Raw genomic sequence first — 26,179 nt, forward strand, 5'->3', positions numbered from 1 at the left:
CTAGGGGCTCAAGAGACCAAGACGGGAGGATCGTGAGTTCAGAGCCAGCTTCAGCAACCTAGCAAGGCACTAAGCAAATTAGCATGACCCTGTCTCTAAATAAAATATTAAAAAGGCCTGGGAGTGTGGCTTGGTGGTTAAGTATCCCTGGGTTCAATCCCTGGTAACACACACACATACATAAGTTCTAGGTACAGCTAAGTGAGCATTTGACAGATTGTCCAAAACTTGACACATAATCATAATGTTAGCAATCCAGAAGCTGCAAGTTTAATCAAGTATTAAAATTTATAGATGGCTTTAATAATATATAAGTTCTGTTTGGCTCAGCAGGATCCAAGAGTACAAACTATCTAGTTTCCTTTTAGACTTTTATACACCCATCCTCCCTTTGCTTTAAGGCTAGTAACGTAAGGAAGGTCAAATTTTGCTGTGTCGTCACGTTTCTAACAATTCACTACATACTAACAATTCAGCAAATTTATGTATCTTAACAGGTGGGATCAAGCCAGCAAGAACCACAAAAATTAAAATCCAGTGTTGGAACCACTTTAATCCATCACTGAGGAAATGAGAATGCTACTAAGAACATATTGTGACAGAAAAATAAAAGAGCCAAAAGATAGATCTTTTTATTTTGGGAGAGTTTTTTATGATACTGGGGATTGAACCCAAGGGTGCTATATCATTAAGCTACATCCCCAGCCCTTTTTATTTATTTATGTTTTTAATTTGGAAACAAGGGTCTGATTAAATTGCTGAGACTGGCCTCAAACTTGTGATCCTTCTGCCTCAGACTCCCAAGTCACTGGGAGTACAGACATGTATTGCCATACCAGGCAGATAGGTCTTAATTAAAGATCAAGATTTATCAAAAGTACTTTTAAGAGAAGCACATGAAGAAAACATGATTTATGAAAGATATGTTAATCTTCAAATTTGTCATGTTTTACCAATTTCATATCCCTATTAAGTTTCTTTTTCATTTCATATTTGAGAGTAACATTAGATAGCCAGGGTATCAGATACTAAACATTACTTTAGGAATAATTGGGTTTTTTCTCCTTTGAAATGTTCAAAGCCCATACATGCTACTTCTTACATTACTCTTACTTTATATTCTTATTCAGGAATTCTCTGATATTACTTTTTTGTTGATTTTTGTATCTTATTGTTCTGATACTTTATTATTATGCTCAGTAGTAATGGGAAAATAAATTGTTCTGTTGACCTTTAGTTTTGAAGAGAAAGGGATATTATATAGTTATAGAATGATTCTGTCACCATAAAGATTGGGCTTCTAGGAACTATTTTTCCCTTTTCCACTTGTGAACAGTAATAGCTTTTAAATGGTAAAAATAGGCTTAATTCTTTAGTTATATACATGGATTTAGTTGTTGGATCAGAAAATAGATTATCTTCTTTTAAACATTATTATAAGAAAAAAAAATTATTAAACATACCATCCAACAAAATAGAGAGACCTAAAACTAATTTAAATGATGCAGAAAGCAAAATAAAATTGCTTACCACAGGCTTAAATTTTAAAGAAATATTACTTTTGCAAACAAAGTCTAGCAAATTCATTTGGTAATAAAGAACAAATATAGCAATATACTTTTATTTTTATCTATTTTTATGATCCTCGTTATATAGACTTGGAAAATATACAAAAAGGTACATTAGAATATTTCCCTTTAGCCTTTTCTCTAATTAAAAAATTATAAGCCTTAAATATGCATGATGTTTATACTTGATATGATCATTTTCTTATACCATTAAAGTATTTCAAAACTATAAAATTTTAGAATTAGAAGCTATAGATATTACATCAATATCTTTAATTATTTTTATTTTGTGATTAGTTAGGCTCCTTCCAATTTTTCTTTCATGATTATAAAGGTATAGTGAATATCTGCACAAATCTTAGTATTGTTTCTTATTTCCTTAGAATAAATTTTTGGAAATGGCATTATTAATTCAAAGTATTTGGGGCGGGGAGGTACCAGGGATTGAACTCATATGTGTGTGTGGGTGTGTGTGTGTGTAATATTTCTTCTTCATGATGGACATTTTCAAAGTTATACAGAAGTAGAATGAATGAGTAGTAATTATTACCTATCTTGTACCCATGATCCAACTTAACAATTATAAACAATTTGCTAATGTTGTTTTATCACACATATCCCCTTTTTTAAATTACTGGAATATTTTTAAACAATTTTAAATAACATCATTTTACCTATCATTAGTCCTTTTTTCCTACTTATACTTAATTAGCAACCTTGTTACGGTATGTTTGGTTTTTTTACAAATTGGGGGGAAGCTCTCAGAGATAACAAAAAGATTAGAAAAGATTGTATATATCCTGGAAACCAGGATTATGCACTTTACTCATAGATAAGTTCCATAGCCATTTCTGGGGCCTGGCCCTTTTTACTTCAGGCATAATGTTAATAACCTTTATTATTGCCATTTAACAAATAAGAAAGGGAAGGTTGTAAAAAATTGACATACTACATCTAGGCAGAAATATATGCCATCTGAGATGTCAAATGGAGAAATGAAAGAGTAAACTATAAAATGTAAACACAAAGCAAATGATGACATAGAAAGCAAATGGTGACAAGAGTGGAAGGAATTTTAATTTGCTGCCAAAGTACTAATAGTCCCTAAGAACATTGCATTGCAAGGCAGAATTAACATTTGATATTTTAGTGATGACATTAATGGCTTATCAAAGTTTTATAAACTACCTGAATGGGACTCCTGAAAGGCAACATCAGAAGTCCTGCTGTCTTTCTTAATGGCTTTATTAGCTACTTTTTTATGGAATGTGGGTTGTTATGGAGATGAGCGAGTACCTAACAGAAAGGGGATTGTAGATCTCATAATGTAGGGGAAAGACTTGTATCAATTTAAGGAAAGGGTTCATATTATGCCTTTGAGCTTTATTTCCTATTTTACTTTGTTAGCACCCAGTGGTAATGTCAGTATATATATATATATATATATATTTTTTTTTTTTTTTTTTTTTTTTTGCAAAGATTTTATAAACCAACCTGATCTAAATCTATTCTCTGTCTTTCCTGGGAAAACAGTCAAAAGGAAAAGGCAAGGGGTATGGGAAACTGGAAGGTAGGGGACTAAGGTTCAGATGAACATGAAGTAGTATAGTAAGAGCTAGAGAAAAAAGAGGTTGTGCTTACTAACATCATGTATATGTGGTTGAATATCTAAAATTATTTTTTGAGTGAATAGTTAGAAATAGCTGTATTAAAAGCTTAAAGTTGAAGTAGTTCAGGATTCAGGGTGAGGTAATAAAAGTAGTTGTGGGAATTGAGGCAAGTCACAGAATCTAATAGCTTTCATTAGAGTACCCTGTTGGTATGAAATTCAATGTCTACATGTTTGGCTACTTCTCAGCAGCTAAGCCTCTGAAGACTTAGCAGATATTTCTATTTAAAACTGCAGGGTTTGTTAATTTTTCATATTCATATATTTTACTCTACAACTTAAATATCTCTCAAGGAACCAATATTAACTCTTGACTCCTCATAATAATGCAAGTAGGTATTATTACTATCTCCATTTTAGATGGGGAATCTGAGGCAAAGACATTTTGAATAACTTGCTCAGGGGTCACAAAGGTAGTAAATAGAGGAGCTAGTCTTAGCTGAGACTTAAGGTCTCTGGCTGAAGTTACTGGCTGCTTAGACCATTACTTGAAATGGTGAAGTCTGGCTCTTTGTGTTTGTTTTTCTCCCTCTCCTGTGCATCTTAGTTTTTGTGTTTTTTTGGTCGGGGGGAGGCCAAAAATGTAACATACACATAGCATAAAATTTACCATCTTATCCATGTTTGAGTCAACAGTTAAGTAGTGAATGAATATGTTGACATTGTTCTAATACTGTCACCCCCATCTATCCAAAGAACCCTTCATCTTGCTGAAAAATGAAGTTGTGAACCTACCTATTAAACAATAACTCCCTATTCTCCCCTCCTTTTTACTTTTTTTTGTTGTTGTTGTTACCATATAAAAAATGGCCATCCCATTCCCTTTCTCTCTGTGACCTGTCTGCTTCTGCCCTTTCACCTCCATAAGTTCTCATCTGGTCATACTGGCTTCCTTCTATTCCTTGAGTATAGTCAGCCCCACTTCTGCATTAGGGACTCAATAGTAACTGTTCCCTCTGCCCCAGCACTCTATATTCTATATAGTTAATTCATTTACTTCCTTCAAGTCTCTGCTTAAATTTCACTTTGCCAATAAGGCTTACTCTGATCACTCTGTTTTACTCTGCAAACTGTACCTCTCTCACAATATTTGTAAAAGTACCCTTACCTGCAGTACTTTTATTCAGAAAATTTGTCACCTTATAACATGCTAAATAATTCACTTTTGGTGTGTTTGTCCTTTTTGTTGTGTTAGTACGTGTGCTACCAAATATATATCACTTCTAAGGTTTTTTTTTTTTTTTTTTTTAATCAATGGAGGAGGATAAGTTAGAGCTAGATTTGCAAGGATAGATAGAGTTTGCATGTTTATGGATTAAGGGGAAGTAAAATGAAGAGAAAAAATGCTGTAAACAAAAGTACAAGATACAGAAAGGTACAGGTCAGCTCAACACAGGTTTTTTTTAGTATGCCAGCCTGACTGCAGTTACGGGTTCAGGATTTGGTACAGAAGAAAGATATGACTAAAAAGATAAGTTGGAACCAAGCTGAATGATTATGAACTGTAATCCTATCAGAAATGGTAAGTCTTTGAAGATTTGGGAATCACTGATAAAGGAGAAAATGGTATTGTGACAGATACTGGGGTTTAGCTCATTCCAAATCCATTCCAAACTTCTAATGTCCTTTCCTATAGTTTCGAGACTAAAAACCTGTGAACACTTCATAGATTTCTTTCAGTAGGTTTCCAGATGTGGTTCAGTTTTCATCAACTATATGCACTTGCTTAAGACTTAAATTCAGAAGCAAGTTGAATAGGGAAAAAAGGCCAGGAAATGAGACATCCATTTTACTGAAAATAAGGCATTGTGACATATATAAACAGGAATTTATTTGGTTTTCCAATCCCATGTTACAGACCATTCATACCACTCCAGTAGATAAGAAAAGTTTAATATAATCTGATTAATATTAAGGTGTTTGTTTATGGCACTGGGGATTCAACCCAGGGGTGGTGCTTAACCACTGAACCACATCCCTAGCCCTTTTATTTTTAATTTTAAGTCAGGATCTTGCTAAGTTGCTAGGGCCTGGCTAAATGGCTGAGGCTAGCTTTGAACGTGCAATTCTCCCGCCTCAGCTTCCCAAGCCACTGGGATAACAGGCATGTGCCACCACACCTGGCCCTGTAATTTAAGTTCATCTATACCCAAATAAGTTTTATTTTAATATACTTACACCTACCAAACACTATGTGTGTGTGTGTGTATATGTGTGTGTGTATTAGCGTATAAAATTTGCCATCCTTATGCACAATATAAAAGATTTGTCTTTAAATTAGCAACCTTATAATTATTTCCTGTTTCATGAAGAAAAATATTATTAACTGTTTATTCTACTTTGGTAGTAACATTTTAAGCTTAAGAGTAAGGGCCTTATTGTAGTGGAGAGGTTCCTAATTTTGAGATCAAATCTTATAGCATTTGAGGCTTTCCTGTGTGTCCTTATAGCACCAGTGAGGTTCAGTGGGTAATCTGTCATTTCAAGAAAAAAATCTATTCAGTTTTATTCCTATTTAAAGGAGGGAAAAAGCATAATTTCTAAGCCTCATAATCACAGATATTTTTCTTTAAAAAATGGGGTTAATATTGGTATTTGCCTCACTTGAAATGATAAACTGTTTAAATTGTCCTTGTTGCAGTCATAAGAGTTTTGTAGCTAAACTCTGATACAGTTTTTCTTTAAAAATCCAGATCCAGGGTTTTTGTTGTTGTTGTTGTTGTTTTCTTCTTCTTCTTTTTCATCTTTTCACAACTCATTTTCCTTTGACTTTTCACAATTTGTTTTCCCTCCACTCTAGGCCATAATGTGGAAAAGGAAATATATTCCTGTTAAACCACAATTATTACATAACTAAATGCATGTAATACATGTACCTGATATTAGTGCTCATTGTTTATAATATTTGACTGTTCTCATCAGTATTTTAAGATTTATATTGAATTGTATAACAAAAATTGTTTCATGTTATTCAGTGTTAATTCATGTGTACCTAATGTATTTAATAAATTTTTTCATATTGACTCTCTAAAATTTATATTTGACTTCTAGTAGTTTAAAAATTCTTACTCTAACATATTTGAAAAGAATTACTTATATTCTGCTTTTAATCTAATAATTCATTTTGTAGGTTATTGAAGACAATGGTGTTCGAAGAGTTGTTGTGGTTCCTCAGGCACCAGAGTTTCACCCTGGTGGTCACACAGTCATCCACCGTTCTCCACATCCTCCTCTACCTGGTTTCATTCCTGTCCCAACCATGATGCCCCCTCCACCACGCCATATGTACTCTCCAGTGACTAATGCTGGAGACATGGCAACACAGTATATGCCACAGTATCAGTCTTCACAAGTATATGGAGATGTAGGTAAGACATCTGAAAAATCCTTTATTGAGTTGGATATTCTTTGCATAGATATAAGAAATGGTGATCATCGTATTCATCATATTGTATAAAAGAAACAACATATAGTAATGATAACACAATTCTATTGCCCAAGCACTATATTAAGTGCATCATCCTCATGATCATTACTCTTTAAGGGAGATTAATAAACAGAAAATCAAGATGGAAGTAACTTACATCATGCAACAGTATTTAGTGGGATCACATCAAACAAGAGGTCTTTTCTGCTGTCCTACAGTACAGCCTCTGAGGAAATTTTCAGCCAGGATGACGATGTCATTGATAAATCCTGAAGGCTATGATGCTATTACACAAAGTTACTAGGTTCCTTGAGTGATTGGGGAAGAAAACAGAATGATCCATAACTTCTTCCTTCAGGGTGTTAATAAATTATTGGGAACAATAGATTACCACACACATGAGAAATAATAATTTTATTCTTTCCTGTGGCTTTAAATACCACCTGTGTATACTGACGGCTCTCAAATGTATATTTTCAGCCAAAATTTCTCTGAGCCCCAGACATCCATTTCTTGCTGCCATCTTTTTTTTTTTTTAATGTTTAAATTTTTTTGTTGTTGTAGATGGACAAATACCTTTACCTTATTTATCTATTTTTATGTGGTGCTAAGGATTGAACCCAGTGCCTCACATGCGCCAGGCAAGCTTTCTACCTCTGAGCCACAACCCAGCCGCAATCTTGCTGCCATCTTGATAACCCCCATTTAAATTTCTCCTATAGGACAACTGAAATGTATATGATATCATTCTCAGTTTTAGACCCCAGAACGTACTTTCTCTCTGTGTCTTATTCATCTCAGTAGGTGGTATCACTAATAACTCAGTTTGCTAAAATTGAAGGCTGATGGTCATCTAAATTAGTATCTTTTATTTTTGGAAGATTGCCAAATTATCTACTTTTTCTCTACTGCTACTCAAATCCAGTCCACCCTTAGTTCTTTCCAGGACAACTGAAACAGCAGCCTTCCACTTTGTTTTGTTTGTTTGTTTTAATGTTTCAGAACTTTTATTTGTTTATTTTTATGTGGTGTTAAGGATTGAACCCAGAGCTTCACATGTGCAAGCACTCTGCCACTGAGTTATGCCCCAGCCCTTTCCACTTAGATTTTTTGTTTTTTGTTTTTATCCCCTAATAATTCATTTTGGCAATTGTAACCCATTTTTAAGTATTAACCAGATCATATCCTGTTTAAAACATTTCAACGACTTCCCATTACATTTGGAATAAAATCCCAAACCCTTCCCCTAGACCAGGGTTTCTCAAATGTGCTACCATTGATGTTTTAGAACAGATAAGTCTTTGTTATGGGGAACAAAACTGCACACGTTTGAATGTTTAGCAGGATCCTTGAGCTCTACCCACCAGATGCCAGTAGCACACAGCTTCAACATATTCCTGACATACCCTTTTAACATCTAAAATTATCTCCAGATCTTGCCATTTATCCCCTGTCCTGTTTGTGAACCCCATTGTCCTATGGCCCCTGACTGACTTATTCTACTTTTGCCCCCCATTTTTTAAGTTTTTCAAAACCTTCAAGCCTTTCTTGCCTCAGGCTCTCTCCACATAGTGTCCTCTCTGCCAAGAATATTCTTCTCCATTTTCTTTAGGTTTTCCTTTTCTTTTAAACTTCAGCTTTCAGAGGAATCTTCCCCAACCTTACCTTATCAGTCTTTAGCACTGAAATCTTGTTTGTTTGTTTGTTTCCCACAGAATTCACGAAACTTAATTTCTATTTCTTTTTTTGTTTTGTTTTGTTTTGTTGTGGGTTTTTTTGGTCAATTTGTACGCCTTGTCTCCCTTATTTGACTATAATCTCTGTAAGACTTGAACTGGTTGATTCATCACTGGTGTTCTTGGGACTTAGCAGTGCCTGCCCCTTATGCTCAGTAAATTTGTAGAAAAAGTAACCCTAAATAAAAATTCAAGTTATTCAGCACAGCCTTTAAATAGTGGATACATTGTATGTTTTTTTTTTTTTTTCCAAACCTATTCAATGCCAAAGTAATGCTGATTGACCCAGTAAGTCTAGATGGGGCATGAGATTCTATATTGTAACAATCTCCCAAGTTGTGCTCATGTGGTGGTCCAACAAACATACTTTTGACACCTTCCTCCCAACTCCTTAATGCTGAGGATGCAACCCAGGGCCTCATGAATGCTAAGCAAGCACTCTGCCACTGAATTATGTCCTCAGCCTAGACATACTTTACAATAGCAAGAGTTTATGCTACAAGTAAGTCCCATCCTTCTGTTTGTATTGTTAATTTTGGCAGTTTATAAATGTTTGAGAAAAATATAACTGGGTTTCATAATTATTAATATTTTGCATCGTTAAAACCCCTAATGAAACCACCCAATGGTGGAAGGCAAGATTCATATTGTGTTTTAAGTTTATAGGCCAGGAAATCTAACACAGGATCCTAATAACTTATGGCACTGGTTTCCTAGCTAGTAGCTGCTTCCATAATCCCTTTTCCATGCACATTTTGTGTGGATTCCCAAAGTGAGACCTGATGGAACATTCTTTGTAAGCCATAGGCACTGTGCTCATAAATTTATTATCTCACTTAATCCTCAATATTCTGCAAAAAACAGAAGAGAAAACTGAGGCTCAGAAATGCTAAATAATTTTTACAAGGTTACACTAGTTACTTAAGGATTTTAACCATCTTATGTCTGTTTGATAATAAAGGTCCTGCTCTTTCTACTGCTGTAACATATTTTTTGTTTGTTTCTTGAGAAATAGATAAAATATAAAGCATTTGAATAACCACAATTTAAATGTATATACTAATTGATTACATTTTTATGTTTTATTAGTTTTGTTATAATTCACATAATAGTTATTGTACATTTCAATGATTTTTAGCATATTCTCTGCAGGTTGAGTATCCCATATTCAAAATGCTTGGGACCAGAAGTATTTCAGATTCTGGAGTATTTTCATATATAAAATGAGATATTTGGGGAATGGGACCCAACTCTAAACACACAATTCATTTATGTTTCATATATACCTTACATACATAATCCAAAGGTAATTTTTATATAATACTTTCATAACTTATACCTATTAATAGTCCCAATTTCCTCTTTTCCTCCCAAACTGTGTCTTTGTGAATTTGCCTCTTTTGCAACAAGTCACTTAAATATATGTACAATATATATATTGCATATAAAATTTTCATTAAAATGTTCACACAGCCAGTCAGGCATGGTGGTGCATACCTGGGTATAATCCAGTGACTGGGTATAATCTAGAGATTTAGGCAGGAAGATCTCAATTTCATGGCTAGCCTCAGTAACTTAGCGAGACCCTCAGCAACTTAACAAGATCCTGTCTGAAAATAAAAAGAGCTGGGATTGTAGCTCAGTGGTAGAGCACCCTGGGTTTAATTCCCAGTACCAAAAAAAAAAATTGTCTAGGTTTTTTCACAGTTTTGATGTTCCTCTGTATTATCACATATGGTAGTTATTTCACCCCTTCTTATAGTTCAGTAATACTACATTAAGGGATATAGAACATTTTGTTTGTTTATTCATTTGTTGATGGACATTTGGATTATTTTCAGTTTTTGTCTATGAACAAGATTTTATATTGACTTGTTTTCACTTCTAGGTATATACATTAGAATGGAATTTCTCTATCATGTGTTAATTCTTTTTAGTTTATTGGGGAACAAGCAAACTCAGTAATTACACCACTAGATATCCCCACTAGCCGTATGTGAGGGTTCCAATTCTTCCACATCCTTGACAAAACTTTTATTGTCTCAAATTTTGATAGCCAACCTGTTACATGTAAAGTTTTATCTCATCGTAGTTGGGGTTGTTTTTTTGGTTTTTTTTGTTTTGTTCTGTTTTGTTTTTAGTTTTTTAAATTTTTTTTAGTCGTAGTAGATAAACATGGTACCATTATTATTATTATTATTTTTAATGTAGTGCTGAGCATTGAATCCAGTGCCTCACATTCAAGGTGAGCACTCTACCATTGAGCTGTGACCTCAGCCCTCATCATAGTTTTGGTTTGCTTTTCTCTAATGACTGCTGATGTTGAGCATCTTTTTTGTGCTCATTGGCCATTTGTGTCTTCTGTGGAGAAAGTTTATTCATATTCTTTACCCACCCACCCCCATCTTTTTCTTTTTTGGCACTGGGAGTTGAACTCAGGGTGCTTTACTACTGAGCTTTTTTTTTTTTTTTAATTTTGAGACAAGGTCTCGCTAAGTTGCCCATGCTGTTCTCAAACGTGAACTCCTGCCTCAGCCTCCCAAATAATTGAGATTACAGGCATGTGCCACGACACCTGTCTCTTTACCAATTTTATTGAATTTTGCTTTACATATTCTGGTTACAAGTCATATTCTGGTTACAAGTGTCTTTATCAGATACATGATTTGTAGATATTTTCTCTCATTTTATCTCTTCATTTCCCTCATGGCAGCCTTTGATACAGAAAAGTTTTTAATTTTGATAAAGTCCAATTTATTTTTTCTTGGTTTGCTTTGTGCTTTGGATTCTTATCTAAGAAACTATTGCCTATTCCAAAGTAAATCAAATGTATACCTTTGTTTCCTTCTAAGGGTTTTTTTTGTTTAATATTTATTTTTTAGTTGAAGTGGGCACAATACCTTTATTTATTTTTATGTGGGGCTGAGGATCGAACTCAGGGCCTCACAAGAGCTAGGCAAGCTCTCTACCACTGAGCCACAACTGCAGCCCCTCGAGTCCAGCTTGTTTCTTTTTGCTAACTCTAAATCTTTTCCAGTGATGATTTCCTTTTTTAAGTCATAAAGGAATTTAGTCAGGCAGTGTTTTCTTTTTACTTATGTTTGATTTTTTTTTTTTTTAAGAGATGTGAAAATCAATAGCTTACAGTATTGTCAAACAACTGTGGACATGTAAGTCTCATTTTTCACTTGTGATAATCATAACATACCACCAAGCTATTTCTATGGAGATCAGTAGTTGGGAACAATGAAAAAAAGAAATGTTAGACTTACTTCCTAATCTGTTCTCATGTCATGAACTTATTTAGGGAAAGTGATCTTAACATTTGCTTTTTATTTCTTCCTAGATGCTCACTCTACACATGGAAGATCCAACTTTAGAGATGAAAGATCTAGCAAAACGTATGAACGTTTGCAGAAAAAATTAAAGGATCGCCAAGGAACACAGAAAGATAAAATGAGCAGTCCACCATCATCACCCCAGAAATGCCCTTCTCCCATAAATGAACACAATGGACTTATAAAAGGGCAGACTGCCAGTGGTATAAACACAGGATCAGCAAAAAACAAATCAGGAAAAGTGAAAGGTTGTATACAAGTGGATACAGAACTAGAAGGTAAGGCACTGATACTTTTCATCATTGTTTAACCTACTAAAATTATATTCTGATTTTTCAGTTATTTTTGTCCTGGTCCAAGTAAACTAGATTCATACCCTAACATTTCTTAAATATGAGAAAGGTTTTGGAACCTAAATTGTTACTAGTCTGCTGCTTTTGATAATTTAGGAAATCTCAATAATTTCATCTATATCATAAATTTTACTGATAGATAAGCATGCTCAGATAATGTTAATCCAGATTCCATTTCTTCTATTTCTAGATCTTTGATAAGGTTAACCTGGTTTTTAATCAAAATTTTATTTCTCCAAACTTCTTTTATGTGTAAATCTCCAATAGTAACTAACTATGTCCTTAACGAGTTCCTCTACATACTCTATAGTAATTCTCAATTCCTTTGAAAAGTTTTTTTCTTTTAAAATACTATTTACCTTGGATCCTTCCCCTAGTCTGTTCACCAGATGAACTCTGAGCACTATTTTTTTATATATACTAGGTTCAATCTCTATAAACTAAATATAAACTGGATTAACAAATAACCTATCTTCTATTATGCCTATAACATGAAGTTAGTACCCAAGACTATAACGTTAATTCTCACTACTACTTATCTTGACTTCTGTAGTTTCTGTATGTATGTTCTTTGGGATTTCTTAGATACTGACTATATCCCCTTTCATTTCTAATGGTAGATCAGTTCAAACTTTAAACAGTTTCATCAGAGATGATGAAGCATACTAACCTGCCATTTCATAAATACTAATCCCACAACTTTCTCAGTTCTTGAATATGTTTATCTAAACTTATACTTCTAATTCTTCATATGTTTAATTATCAAATAATGTAGCTAATATTTGACTAGGAGCTCAGATGCTTTCAGCTTTGAGGAAATTTTCAAAATGTCAGCCATGATAACTCTTCCCATCTTCTTTTTCCTTAAAATTTTCATTCCTCACTAACAAATTTTAAATAATGCTCTAATGGCCTTTTGTGGCTTATATTACTAATAACATCTACTTCAGTTTTGAGACTTTCTGATCATTCTTTTCAGCACAGATGTTTCCAAAGAATTAAGCTAAATTTTCATGTTTGTCAGTGGAATCAGTAAGTTATGGTCAAACAAATTATATTGCTATTTGGGGAAACCACAGTTATGGCATGACATGAAAAATTCTTAGTGAATAAGTTGTTCAAGATTGGCAAATGAAAACTTCCAAAGAAGAGAGTATTTTTTATACTGTGAATAGAAATATACTTTTTTTTTTTTGGTACCAGGAATTGAACTCAGGGGTACATGACCACTGAGCCACGTCCCCATCCTTATTTTTTATATTTTATTTAGAGACAGGGTCTCAGTGAGTTGCTTAGCACCTTGCTTTTGCTGAGCCTGGCTTTGAACTTACGATCCTCCTGCCTCAGCCTACTGAGCTGCTGGGATTACAGGCATGTGCCCCATCCAGCAGAAATATACTTTTTATAAGAAAAGCTTATTGTTCACCTATGTATGTGTATATACATATTGTGTGTGTGTGTGTGTATAATTGTGTGCATAGATATGTGCATAGAGATATGTAGTTATAATTAATAATTATGGTTAAACTTAAAATAGAAATTGAAGTATACAAATACTAAAGGACCACAAATTGCACTGTATGAACTAAGGATAAAAAACTAGAAAATAAGGGCGTTGGGGGTGTAATTCAGTGGTAGAGCATTTGTCTAGCATGTGTGAGGCACTGTGTTTGATCCTCAGAACCATATAAAAATAAATAAGTAAAATAAAGGTATTTTGTCCATCTACAATTTAAAATATTTTTTTAAAAACTAGAAAATAAAATCTCAAATACCAACCAAGTTTTATTTTATTTTTTTTTTAATATTTTTTTAGTTATACATGGGCACAGTATCTTTACTTTGTTTATTTATTTTTATGTGGTACTGAGGATTGAACCCAGTGCCTCACATGTGCGAGGCAAGCACTCTGCCACTGAGCCACAAACCCAGCCCCCCAACCAAGTTTTATAAAACATGTTGTAGAGGAAGAAAGGATTGTATTTAAGTTTATTTTAATTTGTTTTGTTTTAAGAAAAAGATGAAGAAACTAAAGCCTTTGAAGCACTTCTTTCCAACATTGCCAAACCTGTGGTGAGTATTTCATATTTTATTGGCATTTATATATAGGGGATGAGTTTGATTTGGTATATGTTCATTCGGGCTTTATTTAAAACTTATGAGAAGTGTGAGGTCAGTAATATGTCATCATGGATTTGACGTAAGGAAAAACTACATTAATCGGTGAAGCAGAATATTAAGAAAAGCATTCTGTTTTTAAACAAGGATACAATGTATCCTAAATAATATTATTAATCATTAGGATAGGCAGAGATCTGATAGTGTGGGTACACTGGATATCATAGTCTTAATCCATTTATATTATTTCCATGTAAAATGTAACCAGCTAACTCTGTAAGCAAAATGAGTTAAAATCAAATAATAGAAAAACTAGAAGATAATTAGTATTTTCCAGCCCTTTATAAGTATAGATATAATAGGATAAAGCAGAATATCAGAAAAATGTGTGGAAGCAGAATTGGCTTACATAAAACTGTCTATACATTTAAAATAAGCTATATAAAGATAGAACCTGCCTACCATATGACCCAGCTATCCTACTCCTTGGTATGTATCCAAAAGAACTATAATTAGCATGCTGTAGTGATACGTGCATAACATTGTTTACAGCAGCATAATTTATAGTAGCCAAGTTACAGAACCAGCCTAGGTCCCTGTCAACCAACAAATAAATGATAAATGGATAAAGAAAATGTGGCATACATTCACAATTTGAGTTCTACTCAACCATAAAGAAGAATGAAACTATATCATTTATTGGTAAATGGATAGAACTGGAGAATATCATGCTGAGTGAAATAAGCCAAACTCAGAGAAAGTCAAGGGGTAAATGTTTTCCCTCGGGTGGAAGCTAGAGAGGAAAAAGGAATTTAAAAAAGCGGGGATCTTGCAAAAATAGAAGGGAGTTCAGAAGAGTAGAAACAGGAGGGAAAAGGGGAATGAAATTGACCAAATTATGCTTTGAACATGTATGAATAAATTACAGTGCATTCCAATTTTATATATAACCATAATGCACCAATTAAAAACTAAATGAATAGCCAGGTGCAGTGGCACATGCCTGAAATCTCAGAGGCTCAGGAGGCTAAAGCAGGAGGATCTCAAGTTCAAAGCCAGCCTCAGCAACTTATTAAGCCCTAAGTAACTTGGTAAGACCCTGTCTCAAAATAAAAAATAAAGAGGGTTGGGCATGTGGCTAAGCACCCCTGGGTTTAATCCCTAGTGCCAAATAAATACGTAGAAAGAAGACCAATACAGGAGAGGAGGGGGAATCAGGGAGAGGGAAGAGGGGAAGGAAAAAGTACTTAGAATTGAAATGGAGCAAGCCTACAAATTGACCATTTTTTGCAGTATTGAATATTGAACCCAGGGCCTCACACATGCTAGGCAAGCACTCCACAACTGAGCTATACCCCAGCCCTTTTTATTTTTATTTTGAGACACAGTCTTGTTGGCCTCAAAGTTGCAGTCCTACCTCACCGTCTCAGGTGGTTAGGATTATAGGCATGTACCAGAACACCCAGCTCAAATTGAATTTTTTAAACAAGAGCAGAAAGGATTCTTCACTGATAATCAAAAGAAATATAAACTGATCTCCTCTGAAGCTGCATGAAGTCTCATTTCTCCATAAAAATCTACGCAAACCAAAAAAAAAAAAAAAAAAAGCTTGCATCATTAGCATTAGCAAAAAGCAAAACTAAAGGAAAATGTAGTTAAATCATGACATGTTTTTACTGGATAAAATGAAAGAGCCATTGAAATATATGACTGAAGCATTACGAAATATGTGAAGATGTTCTTACAGAAGTGGGGGAAAAGGAATACTGAGGACCATACTGTTTGGACACCATAATTACAGTCTGTTTATAAAGAATTTAAGAAAAGACTAGAAAGGAAAATACCACAATAATTGTTCTGATTAGTCTTTTTCTTCCTCTGCTTCTTTAAAGGGCTATAACTTCACTCCATTTTAAAAGCAATTTCATAGAAGTACCAGTGATTTAGATTGAATCCTGAATATGTTTATTACTGTTGTTGACTTTTTTATGGTAAAAGATGTAATATAAAAATATATAGAATAAAAATAAATCTCCTTTTACCCACTCCTTCAACTTGATCATGCCAAGTTTGAGTTTTCTTCCAGTCCTCTTTCATGTCATTTGTGTGTATCTATCCATTTAATACCCTGTGACAAAATTGAAAATAGAATGGAGAACACAGACACAGCCCCTGACTCAACTTAGTTTCACGGTCAGCATTATGCAGTAAATGTATAATGTAAAATTATAACTGAAGTGCCAGAACAAACAGAGTATTATCAATGTGTAATAGGGGGATTAAACATTGGCAGGAATGTTAGGGAAATTTTCCTAGGGAAGGATGAATGCTGAAATTTAAAGGAAAAGTAGTGCATTGGGCTTTGTGGACAGAGGATGGGAGTTTTCAAACAGTGACCAACAATTGAAAATCACTGAATATGGCATGCATTATGTTTTTGCAGGCCTCAGACATCCAGGCAAGGACAGTAGTACTTACCTGGTCACCACCTTCAAGCTTCATTAATGGCGAAACAGACCAGACTACTGTGCCAGAGCTCTACAGTTATGAAATTCTGGTCTCGAGTACTGGAAAAGATGGGAAATACAAAAGTCTTTATGTGTAGGTATTTGTTAATTTTGTTCCTTCCCATTGTGTAAATTAATGGTTGATCATAAATAGGTTATTTCTGATTTGGTTCTATTTTCCCTCTTCATGTTTTTATTTGGATCTGTAAGTTGACCAGCAATAGTGATTTTGCTGTATAATGAAGGCTGATACACATTTCTGTCTATACTCCCTCAGAACAGTCTTTTTCATTGGCCACATTCAGCTCTTCCACCATCAGCTCCCTAATAAATGTCTCATATTCATATATTCTTGATGCGTTAAATATAAATTGTAGTGTATAGAACCCAGGACCAAGAAATGGAGAACTTTGAATTGTGAACTCAGGTAAATGGATAGAGCATTTACATTGCTCCTCTATGGACTTGGATTTAAGTCTTATATATACATTCCATTGTAAAATGAACTTAGTACCAGAAATTACTGTTCTGCCTTTTTAATATAGAAATTGTTTATTCTAATGGAAAATATGAAAGGTAAAGCCAATTACTTCTTACAGTTTAAGCACCATCAAGATGATTAAGGAGGTGGTTAGTCATTTAAATGATCATGACAAGGATCACTGGCAACATTATCCACCTTGGTATCTTTTTTCAAAAAATAGCTGTTAAGAAGAAAGGAAAAAGCTGGGGAATACTCACCATAATGCATGAGGTACTGTGTTCGATCCTCAGCACCACATAAATATAAAAAATAAAGATATTATGTCCACCTAAAACTAAAAAATAAAATATTTTAAAAAAAGAAGTGAAACTTCCCTAGTGAATCTCATTTCATCACATACAGTTATAAAATGCCCTGCCTCCTTTCTCGATTTTCTTGTGTTTATTTCTAATTTTGTATTCATGACTATTTCTAGTTAGATGTGGCTGTTTACTAAGAAGAAGGATTTATTTCCATTTGCAGCCTAGGCAGGGAACACAATAGTAACCTCCACTATCCTACACCAATTAAAGTCTTTTTCTGGGGATGCTACTATAATTGCCCAGTTTATTAAACTGTACTTTGGTAGATAAGACATTATTTTTCATCATATTTATTGGTTTTGATTTAAGAAGCAGGGTAACTGAGAGGCATAGGGTAGGAAAGAAGTCTACAAAATAGGAGTGATTTGGTTGAAAGAAATAGAACAGGGAACAATGGTTTTTGTTTTGTTTTTGTTTTTGGCAGTACCAAGGGTTAAACCTAGGTTCACTCTACCACTGAGCTATATCCCCAGACTTTTTAAAAATTTTTTAATTATTTTATTTATTTATTTTTTCTGTGGTGCTGAGAATCAAACACAGTGCCTCACATGTGGTAGGCAAGCACACTACCACAGAGCCATGACCCCAGCCCGACTTTTTAAATTATGAAACAGAGTCTCTCAAAGTTTCCCAAGCTTACCTGGCTGGCCAGAAACTTATGGTCTTCCTGCCTCAGCTTCCAGTCACTCATTATAGGTGTTCACCGCTACAACCAGCTGGGAACAGTGATTTTTAAATAAAAGAAAAAGGAGAGAGGGGGCTGGAAGTATAGCTCAGAGGTAATGTACTTACCTAGCATGTGCCAAACCCTGGGTTTGATCCCCAGCTCTCCAAAAAAACAATCGAGAAGAAATGAGAACAGATTAGTTTGTGGCTACATACTCAAATAGTTGTAGCAAATAATTTTAGTTTGTATGCTGCTGTATTTAAAAATATAATAGTGGACACAAGAAATGCTTTACTTTAAATTATGATTCACTTTTTTCCTTATCTACTCATTAAATTTAACTGCAATATATATAATTAAAGTCATGTTGTTATATACAAAATGGATTTTTTAGTAATAAATTTTTTAGCAATGATTCCATTTCCTCAATAAGTTAAATATCTTCCCTAATGCCACACCAAAAAAAAAAAAAATCTCGTCTACACATTTGATTTGCTTAACATATTTTGCTGTTTTAAAATAGTAAGAATTCTGTATTAATGAAATCTGAATAAGATTTTAGTTAATAAAGAAACAGTAGGTTGGGTGCGGTGGCACATACCTGTAATCCCAGGGGATTAGGAGGCTGAGGCAGGAAGATTGCAAATTCAGAGCCAGCCTCAGCAATTTTGCAAGGCCCTAAGCAATTTCAGGAGACCTGTCTCAAAATAAAAAGGACTAAGAATGTAGTTGAGTGGTTAAGCCCTTCTGGATTCAATCCCTGGTACCAAAAAAAAAAAAAAAGGAACAGTATAATACACATCCTTTGGAAATGCTTTATTTGTCAAACACTGAAATATTACTCTTTTTCCCCAACCAGAGGAGAAGAAACAAGTGTCACATTAAATGATCTCAAACCAGCTACAGATTACCATGCAAAGTAAGGAACTCCTTCATGTTGCCTTTATATGATACATTACAGAATTATGGTTTTGGTTTTTTGTTTTTGTTTTTTTCTTAACAGTTTCCTTGTAAGTATAGAATATAATTTATTAATTTTAGACTAAAAATGTGGATTTTTTTTTTCTGTTGGCAACAGGTATCAGCATTTTCCCTGAAATAACCAAAAGCATTTAACTTCAGTGTTATAGTGAGGAAAGATTTAATCACTGAGTTTATAGGATCTAGGGATTTAAATGAATCTGTAGAATATATAATATCTAATTTAGTTCTGGAGACTTGTCCCAGATTTTTGAAATCTTTGTTAATAGAATCAAATTATACTTCGTTTACTCTTACCTATCATACTGCATTGTGTTTTGGAAAGAGCATAAGATACTAAACCATAGAATTTCACATTTAATAAGAGTAACTCAAAATGTTTTATAATTTTTCCAATATATATTGCCAAGCATTTATAAATTTTAGGGCTTCCCCAACTAGGGTCCAATATAACATTTAGTTAATCACCTAGTTTTTAAAAAGCTTTTATAGCTGGGATTATTTCTGTTAAACTATTAACTCTTCGAGTAAATTTTCCATGGTTAAACCCAAAGTCTTGTCTAGCCTAATATTTTTCAAACTGGATTGCCACCATTGTTGAATCATCAATTTAATTTTGTGGTTTATATTCAACATTTTTTAAAAAACAAAATAGAATCAAATGAAATAGAAATTATCTGTATATTAATAATACTGTTTCAGGAACATTTTAGGAAACTCTTGTTACAGGTATGTACAGACATAGTTAGGTCTACAATTTAAAATGCATTTCTTACTTTGGGTTTCAGTAAAATAAAAAGAAAGCCACTGGTCTATACTGTTTTTTTTAAGGATCATCTCTTTGTATTTTCTTTATAGAACACTTAGAAAGCTACCTTATTAATTTGAAAATACTTTAAAATTATGCTTTTAAAAGTAAGCTACAGTGATTCTACAGGGTAAAACTATTTTATCCCCTTAGAGTACAGGCAGAGTCCAATTCTATAAAGGGAACTCCTTCAGAAGCTGAAAGCTTTACTACCTTGAGCTGTGAACCTGATATACCTAATCCACCAAGGATAGCCAATCGGACCAAAAATTCACTTACTTTGCAATGGAAGGTAAGAGTATTTCGTAAAGTAGTTCTAACTGTACATTTCTCCCCCTGCCTGTAGTATGAAATTTCAATTGTTTTTGAAGACTGAAAATTCTTTAAGCTAACTTGTTCTTTAAATATAAGAAATAGGCATACTTATACCTTCAGATAATTCTCTTACAGGTTTTTCCTAGTATTTATTTGTACATGTGATGATACTGAGATTCGTTACAATAATTCTTAACTTACTACTCCTATTTATAATAGTTTGTAATAATACCTTTATATCCTAAATATTATCCTAAAATCAGATTCATGGTAACTAGACTCAGTTTTTTAAATATTTTTTTAAAAAACTGCCTTAAAGGAGAAACAAAGCTGTTCTTAATAGGATATTGTATGTTCTAATATAGCAATGTTTGGGCCCAAATACACACAAAGATATTATAGAAAAAAAACATGTGGAATTGATTATTCAGATACCATAAGCAGTATTGTCATTTGTGACATTAATTTCTTATATATAGTGTGCAGGTCTTGGTATATTTCAGAACAAAATTAAATAGTCTTGGGCTGGGATTGTAGCTCAGCAGTAGAGTGCTCACCTAGCACATTCAAGGCCTTGGGTTCAATCCTCAGCACCACATAAAAATAAATAAATAAAATAAAGGCATTGTGTCCAACTACAACTAAAAAATAAATATTTTTTTAAAAGTTAGTCTTTCCCAAAGTGCATAGTAGTTATATGTTGGGAAAAGTCAGTGTCTTCCAAACTGTACAAAAAAATACCTTAACAAATGGAAGTAAGTTCTAGATTCTAATCATTACAAACAGATATTTCACCTACATGGACATCTAACAAGACATCCAAAAGTGATAGAGGAAAGGACCAATTTCTTATTGGACTGATCATCCCACATTCTACAGTGCTCTCAGTACCTTATAACCATCAGCCACTTCACCTGCATATTGTGATCAGATCAGAAATACCCCTTACAAAATTTCAAAACACCCTCTACAAAGAAATACCCCTGTTAGCAACCATTGATTTGCAGTGAGCTATAACCACTTACCGTGATTTAATTATGTACTCTCAAGAACAAAACTCATTGCTAATTTTCCTCTGAAAGCTTTTGAGAATTTGGGGCTTTCTACTTGATTAGTAGCTTTGTTAGCCCCTAGTTCTGAGGATATTTAATGTTTTGTGGAGTTTATAATAGTTTGTAATAATACTTTTATATCCTAAATATTATCCTAAAATCAGATTCATAGTAACTAGACTCAGTTTTTTTAAATATTAAAAAAAAAACTATAGAAAAAAAATGTGGAATTGATTATTTAAAAAAAAACTAAAGTACATGAGTACATGCAAATCAAATATATACACATTTCCATTATAATAAAAAGTATGGCTAACTTTATTCCATATCACACTTTAGTTGTAGCAAAACCTTTTATTGATGAATATGCTCGGGCCCTGTCTGTTGATACGGCATTTGGGTAACATCCCTTCACTACTCTTCATTCTAAAGATAATCTAAATGCAGTTCTGAAATTTCTACCTTTACCAATATGCCAACAGCCCTATGTAAGCAGCAAGTGCTTCTTATTCAAGTTACACAGACTTGGACTCTTATAGAAATGGCCCTGAAAATACACAGTAATCTGGGTAGATGAGGAAAGAGCCATCAGTGTTAATGTTATTGGACATAATATTAAATACCTCAGAGTTGCTGAGAGGATTAAACAGATAATTTCTATAATGCTTGGTTATGCCTAGAAAATATAAATAGCATAATACTACTGTTTTTATTTAATTTTAAAGATGAAGAAAACTTGGGCTGGGATTGTGGCTCAGCGGTAGAGTGCTTGCCTAGCATGTGAGAGGCCGTGGGTTCGATCCTCAGCACCACATAAAAATAAATAAGTAAAATAAAGATATTGTGTCCAACTACAACTAATAAATATTTAAAAAAAAAAAAAAAAAGACAAAAACTTGATTAGTTTAGTGACTTGGTATCCAGTCTTTTGACTCTGCTGTCTTGCATAATCTACAAGCATTCCAATGGAAACTAGTGTGGAGTAAGAACAGCAGCATGAGTTGGCGCTTGGGTTAGCAGTTGGAAGTATTTTATCCACTGATGTTTAGAATTGCCAGTGCAATGGTGATAATAAAAAGCTGAGGTTGGGCTCTTACTCTCTTTAATTGCCAGGAGCCAGGCTAATCTGCTTAGCCTCTGGAATATTGTTTGGTAGTAATATTGGTTTGGGAGTCATACAGACCAAAATCAGTTCTGCTTCATTCTAATGACTTTTTGTGATTTATGATAATTTACTTATGTTCTTCCGAGTCCCCATTTCCTGTGTTGTAAAATTTAGGTAATAGTATATTAGAATTGCTGTGATGATTAAATGAGCTAAGGTAAACATAGTTTCTCCTCCAACTTGGAGAAAGCTGGAAGATGGGTCTCAGGTTGTTGAAGGTAGACATTTTAATAGCCTCACTTTTTTTTTTTTTTTTTTTAATGTAAAAGGAAAGTGTGAGATTTTTAACAACCATAGATGAGAGCAACCTGCAGTCATTAACTCTTGGGAAATAATATTTTTACACCCCTTATTGCAGTCTCTATGTCTGAATTATTTTCCTCTGCTATATCAGAGTCTCCCAACAATCCTTTCTTTGCTCCCTTCTCACTTTGTTCACTTTTAACTGTCATTGCTATGCCAATGAGTTGAATATTGCTTTAACTTATATAGTATGTTTAATTTTTTAAGATGAAAGATCTGTGTTAGTATTCAACAATTTAGACTTATAAAAGACATTATTAAAAATTCGTGATCCTTAAAAAAATGTGATATATATATATGAATATTATTCAGCATTAAAAGAGAATAAAATCATGGCATTTGCAGGTAAGTGGATGGAGTTGGAGAATATAATGCTAAGTGAAATTAGCCAATCCCAAAAACCCAAATACCAAATGTTTTCTCTGATTTAAGGATGCTGATTTATAATGTGGTTGAGGGAGGTGGGGGCATGGGAGGATTAGATGAACTCTAGATAGGGTAAAGGGGAGGGAAAAAAAGGGAGGGGTAGGAAAGACGGTGGAATGAGATGGACATCATTACCCTAAGTACATGTATGAAGATATGAATGGTGTGGCTCTACTTTGTGTACAACCAGAATATGAAAAATTGTGCTCTATATGTGTAATATGAATTGTAATGCATTCTGCTGTCATATATAACAAATTAAAAAAAAATTAGTGATACTTGATTGCTATTTACATTATTGACAGTTATTATATTAAAAATGGATTCCAGAAAATTATAGAGGCAAATTCTCCGCAGAACCATTTCAAAACTTACAATTATTTAATTTTGACAAGCAAAATTTCACAGTTGTCTTCTAATATGAAGTCGTAAGAACAGTGATAATCATGTGTTCTACAAAGAAGAAATGGGTTGAAATTTTAGGAAGAAAATTCAGTTAGGAATAAGGTTGAGATTCTTGATTTCTAGTGATAACATGCTGCAGTAAAATGCCAAGGGAGACTCTAATTTTCACCCCTAAAGATAAGCAGATTACTGAATTGTTCATCTCCGGTGATGGGTTTATTGAATCTACACATAGACATCCAGAGTTCCTTTTAGCATCCTAGTTCTTCCTTCTTTGGTGTATCACACATTATTTCATATAAATTTTTTTCTTTAAATATTTTTTAGTTGTTGATAGACCTTTATTTTATTTATTCATACAAGTGCTGAGAATCAAACCCAGTGTCTCACACGTTAAGCAAGTGCTCTACCACTAAGCTACAGCCCCAACCCCTCTATAGATTTTTTTTTTTTGTATGTATTTTTTAGTATAGTTGTAGGTAGACACAATACCTTTATTTTTATGTGGTCCTAAGGATCAAACCCGGTGCCTCATGCGTGCCAGGCAAGCATTCTACCATTGAGTCACAGCCCCAGCCCTCCATATAGATTTTAAAGTGCGTGTTTAATTATAATGATAGGATTGATTGAAAGGAACTGAAAGCCTGAAAGAAGGGCAAAGTGATTTTTTTTAAGGATTATGAATATTCGTATAGTTCTTGCTAAAAGATTATTCTCTGTTCACAAAAACTTGTAGCCTCTTGTTCTTCTATGGATATTTTTCCAGGACCAAGTCACAGAGAACATCCACAATATAAAATAGATCCCTTAGCTTAGATTGTGGTATCATTTATAAAAGTACTAATTTGTATTCTTTTTGTTGTTGTTTTTTTGGTATTTGTTTTAGGCACCTAGTGACAATGGTTCTAAAATCCAAAGCTTTAATTTAGAATGGGATGAGGTAAGCAAATTTAATCTTTTTAAATGATTAAGATTATGTATGGGTCTTCAGACAAAAATAACATTTTTGTTTTTATTTATTTTTTCTTAGAAATATGAATGGTTTTATGTGGTACATAAGTGGATTGATAGTGTTCTTAGAAAACATTGCTGACTGAACCACCTCTCTGTTTTGTTTTGTTTGTTTTAACTAAATCACCATCAAAACTGTCATGGAATTATCTTGATGAAGGCATTTTTTTCCCCACATCAGCCTTAATGACACGGATATTTATATCCTACAGCTGCTGTAACAGAATGTAATAGAATGTCCTCTGTTACAGTAAACTTGATGACTTGAAACAGCATATGTATTCTCTTACAATTTGGCAGTTCAGAAATCTAAAATGGTTTTCACTGGGCCAAAATCATGTTGTCAGCCTGACTCTGTTGCTTCCAGAGGCTCTAGCAGAGACTCTACAATCTTTCTTTTGACCAGCTTTTGGAGGCTGTCCTCATTACTTAGTTCATAGACAGATGACATTGCTTATTTTCCCCATGCTTCCACTGTCACATCAACTTTTTTATCTTCTGCCTTCAGATCTCTTTCTGCCTCCCTCTTGTGATTCCATTTATGGTCCACCAGATAATCTAGGATCATCTCCCATCTCAGGATTCTTAACTTGTCATATTGTTCAGTCCTGTCACCACCATAACATTCACAGATTCTAGGGATTAGGACCTGGATATCTTTGGGAGCCATTATTCATCCTGGCACAGAAAGCATACTCAGCTTTCTTGTTAAGTTCATTGTTTTGCTCTTGGCAATCCTGTTCTCTCTTGTCCTGTTTCTTATACCTAAGAGAAGGGGCCAGAAAGAAAGAAATTCCATTAATAATTTGGGTATGCATGAGTTAGCACAATCAAGAAGGTTTTAATTCCAGAATTTAAATTTCTGTTAACATTAACAGAATCACATTAGTATGGAAGAAAAACTATTGTCATGATAAATGGTGAGAAAATATTTGGTAAAATTTAGCACCAAGTAGAAATTTAGAGCAGTAATTTCTGATTTGATAATTTTTGTGCCATCACTAATCAATAAAGTATTTCTGGTCAAAGCAGAAACAAGTCAAGGTTCCCGGTTATCCACAATTGTGTTTAACATTATTCAAGAAATTATAGTTATTGCTGTATGACTTGGAACTGAAACAGGACATCATTATAGCCATGATGTCTGCTGAGAAGCCAAATTATCATTTAAAGATGATTTTCTACTTACACCACTCAGTAGACTCAACTAAGTACCATTAAAAGTAATAAGCGAATTCTGTGAAATAACTAGGTATAGGCTAAAGTTTTTCTCTTAAGAGTCATCCTAACCATCCTTTACCTCTATCAACCCAATAAAGAAAAATGGGGTTGGGCTGTGGCTCAGTGGTATTCATGAAGCCCTGGATTCAAATCCCCAAGCACCAAAAAAAAGAAAAGAAAATGGGTGGAGAACAAGAAACTTGTCAATTTTACTCAGCACCCTACGTTTCTAAAACTAGTTGTCCTGAGCCTACCCGATATTT

General features: G+C 33.8%; 1 protein-coding gene across 5 annotated transcripts in view; it reads left to right on the forward strand.

The window, feature by feature from the left end:
* Fndc3a (fibronectin type III domain containing 3A) overlaps positions 1 to 26,179 on the forward strand; it is a 156,493-nt gene that overhangs the window by 96,557 nt on the left and 33,757 nt on the right. For 4 of the 5 annotated variants that reach the window (XM_071611506.1, XM_027928881.2, XM_071611507.1 and 1 more), the window contains 7 exons: positions 6,368 to 6,605; positions 11,747 to 12,016; positions 14,106 to 14,164; positions 16,653 to 16,810; positions 19,089 to 19,148; positions 20,172 to 20,310; positions 24,571 to 24,624. In XM_071611506.1, coding sequence (XP_071467607.1) covers positions 6,368 to 6,605; positions 11,747 to 12,016; positions 14,106 to 14,164; positions 16,653 to 16,810; positions 19,089 to 19,148; positions 20,172 to 20,310; positions 24,571 to 24,624 — 978 coding nt within the window. The remainder of the gene's footprint in view (positions 1 to 6,367; positions 6,606 to 11,746; positions 12,017 to 14,105; positions 14,165 to 16,652; positions 16,811 to 19,088; positions 19,149 to 20,171; positions 20,311 to 24,570; positions 24,625 to 26,179) is intronic. The other variant, XM_071611508.1, reaches the window with a different exon arrangement.

The sequence above is a fragment of the Marmota flaviventris genome, chromosome 4 (assembly GCF_047511675.1).
Source record: "Marmota flaviventris isolate mMarFla1 chromosome 4, mMarFla1.hap1, whole genome shotgun sequence".
NCBI lineage: Eukaryota > Metazoa > Chordata > Mammalia > Rodentia > Sciuridae > Marmota > Marmota flaviventris.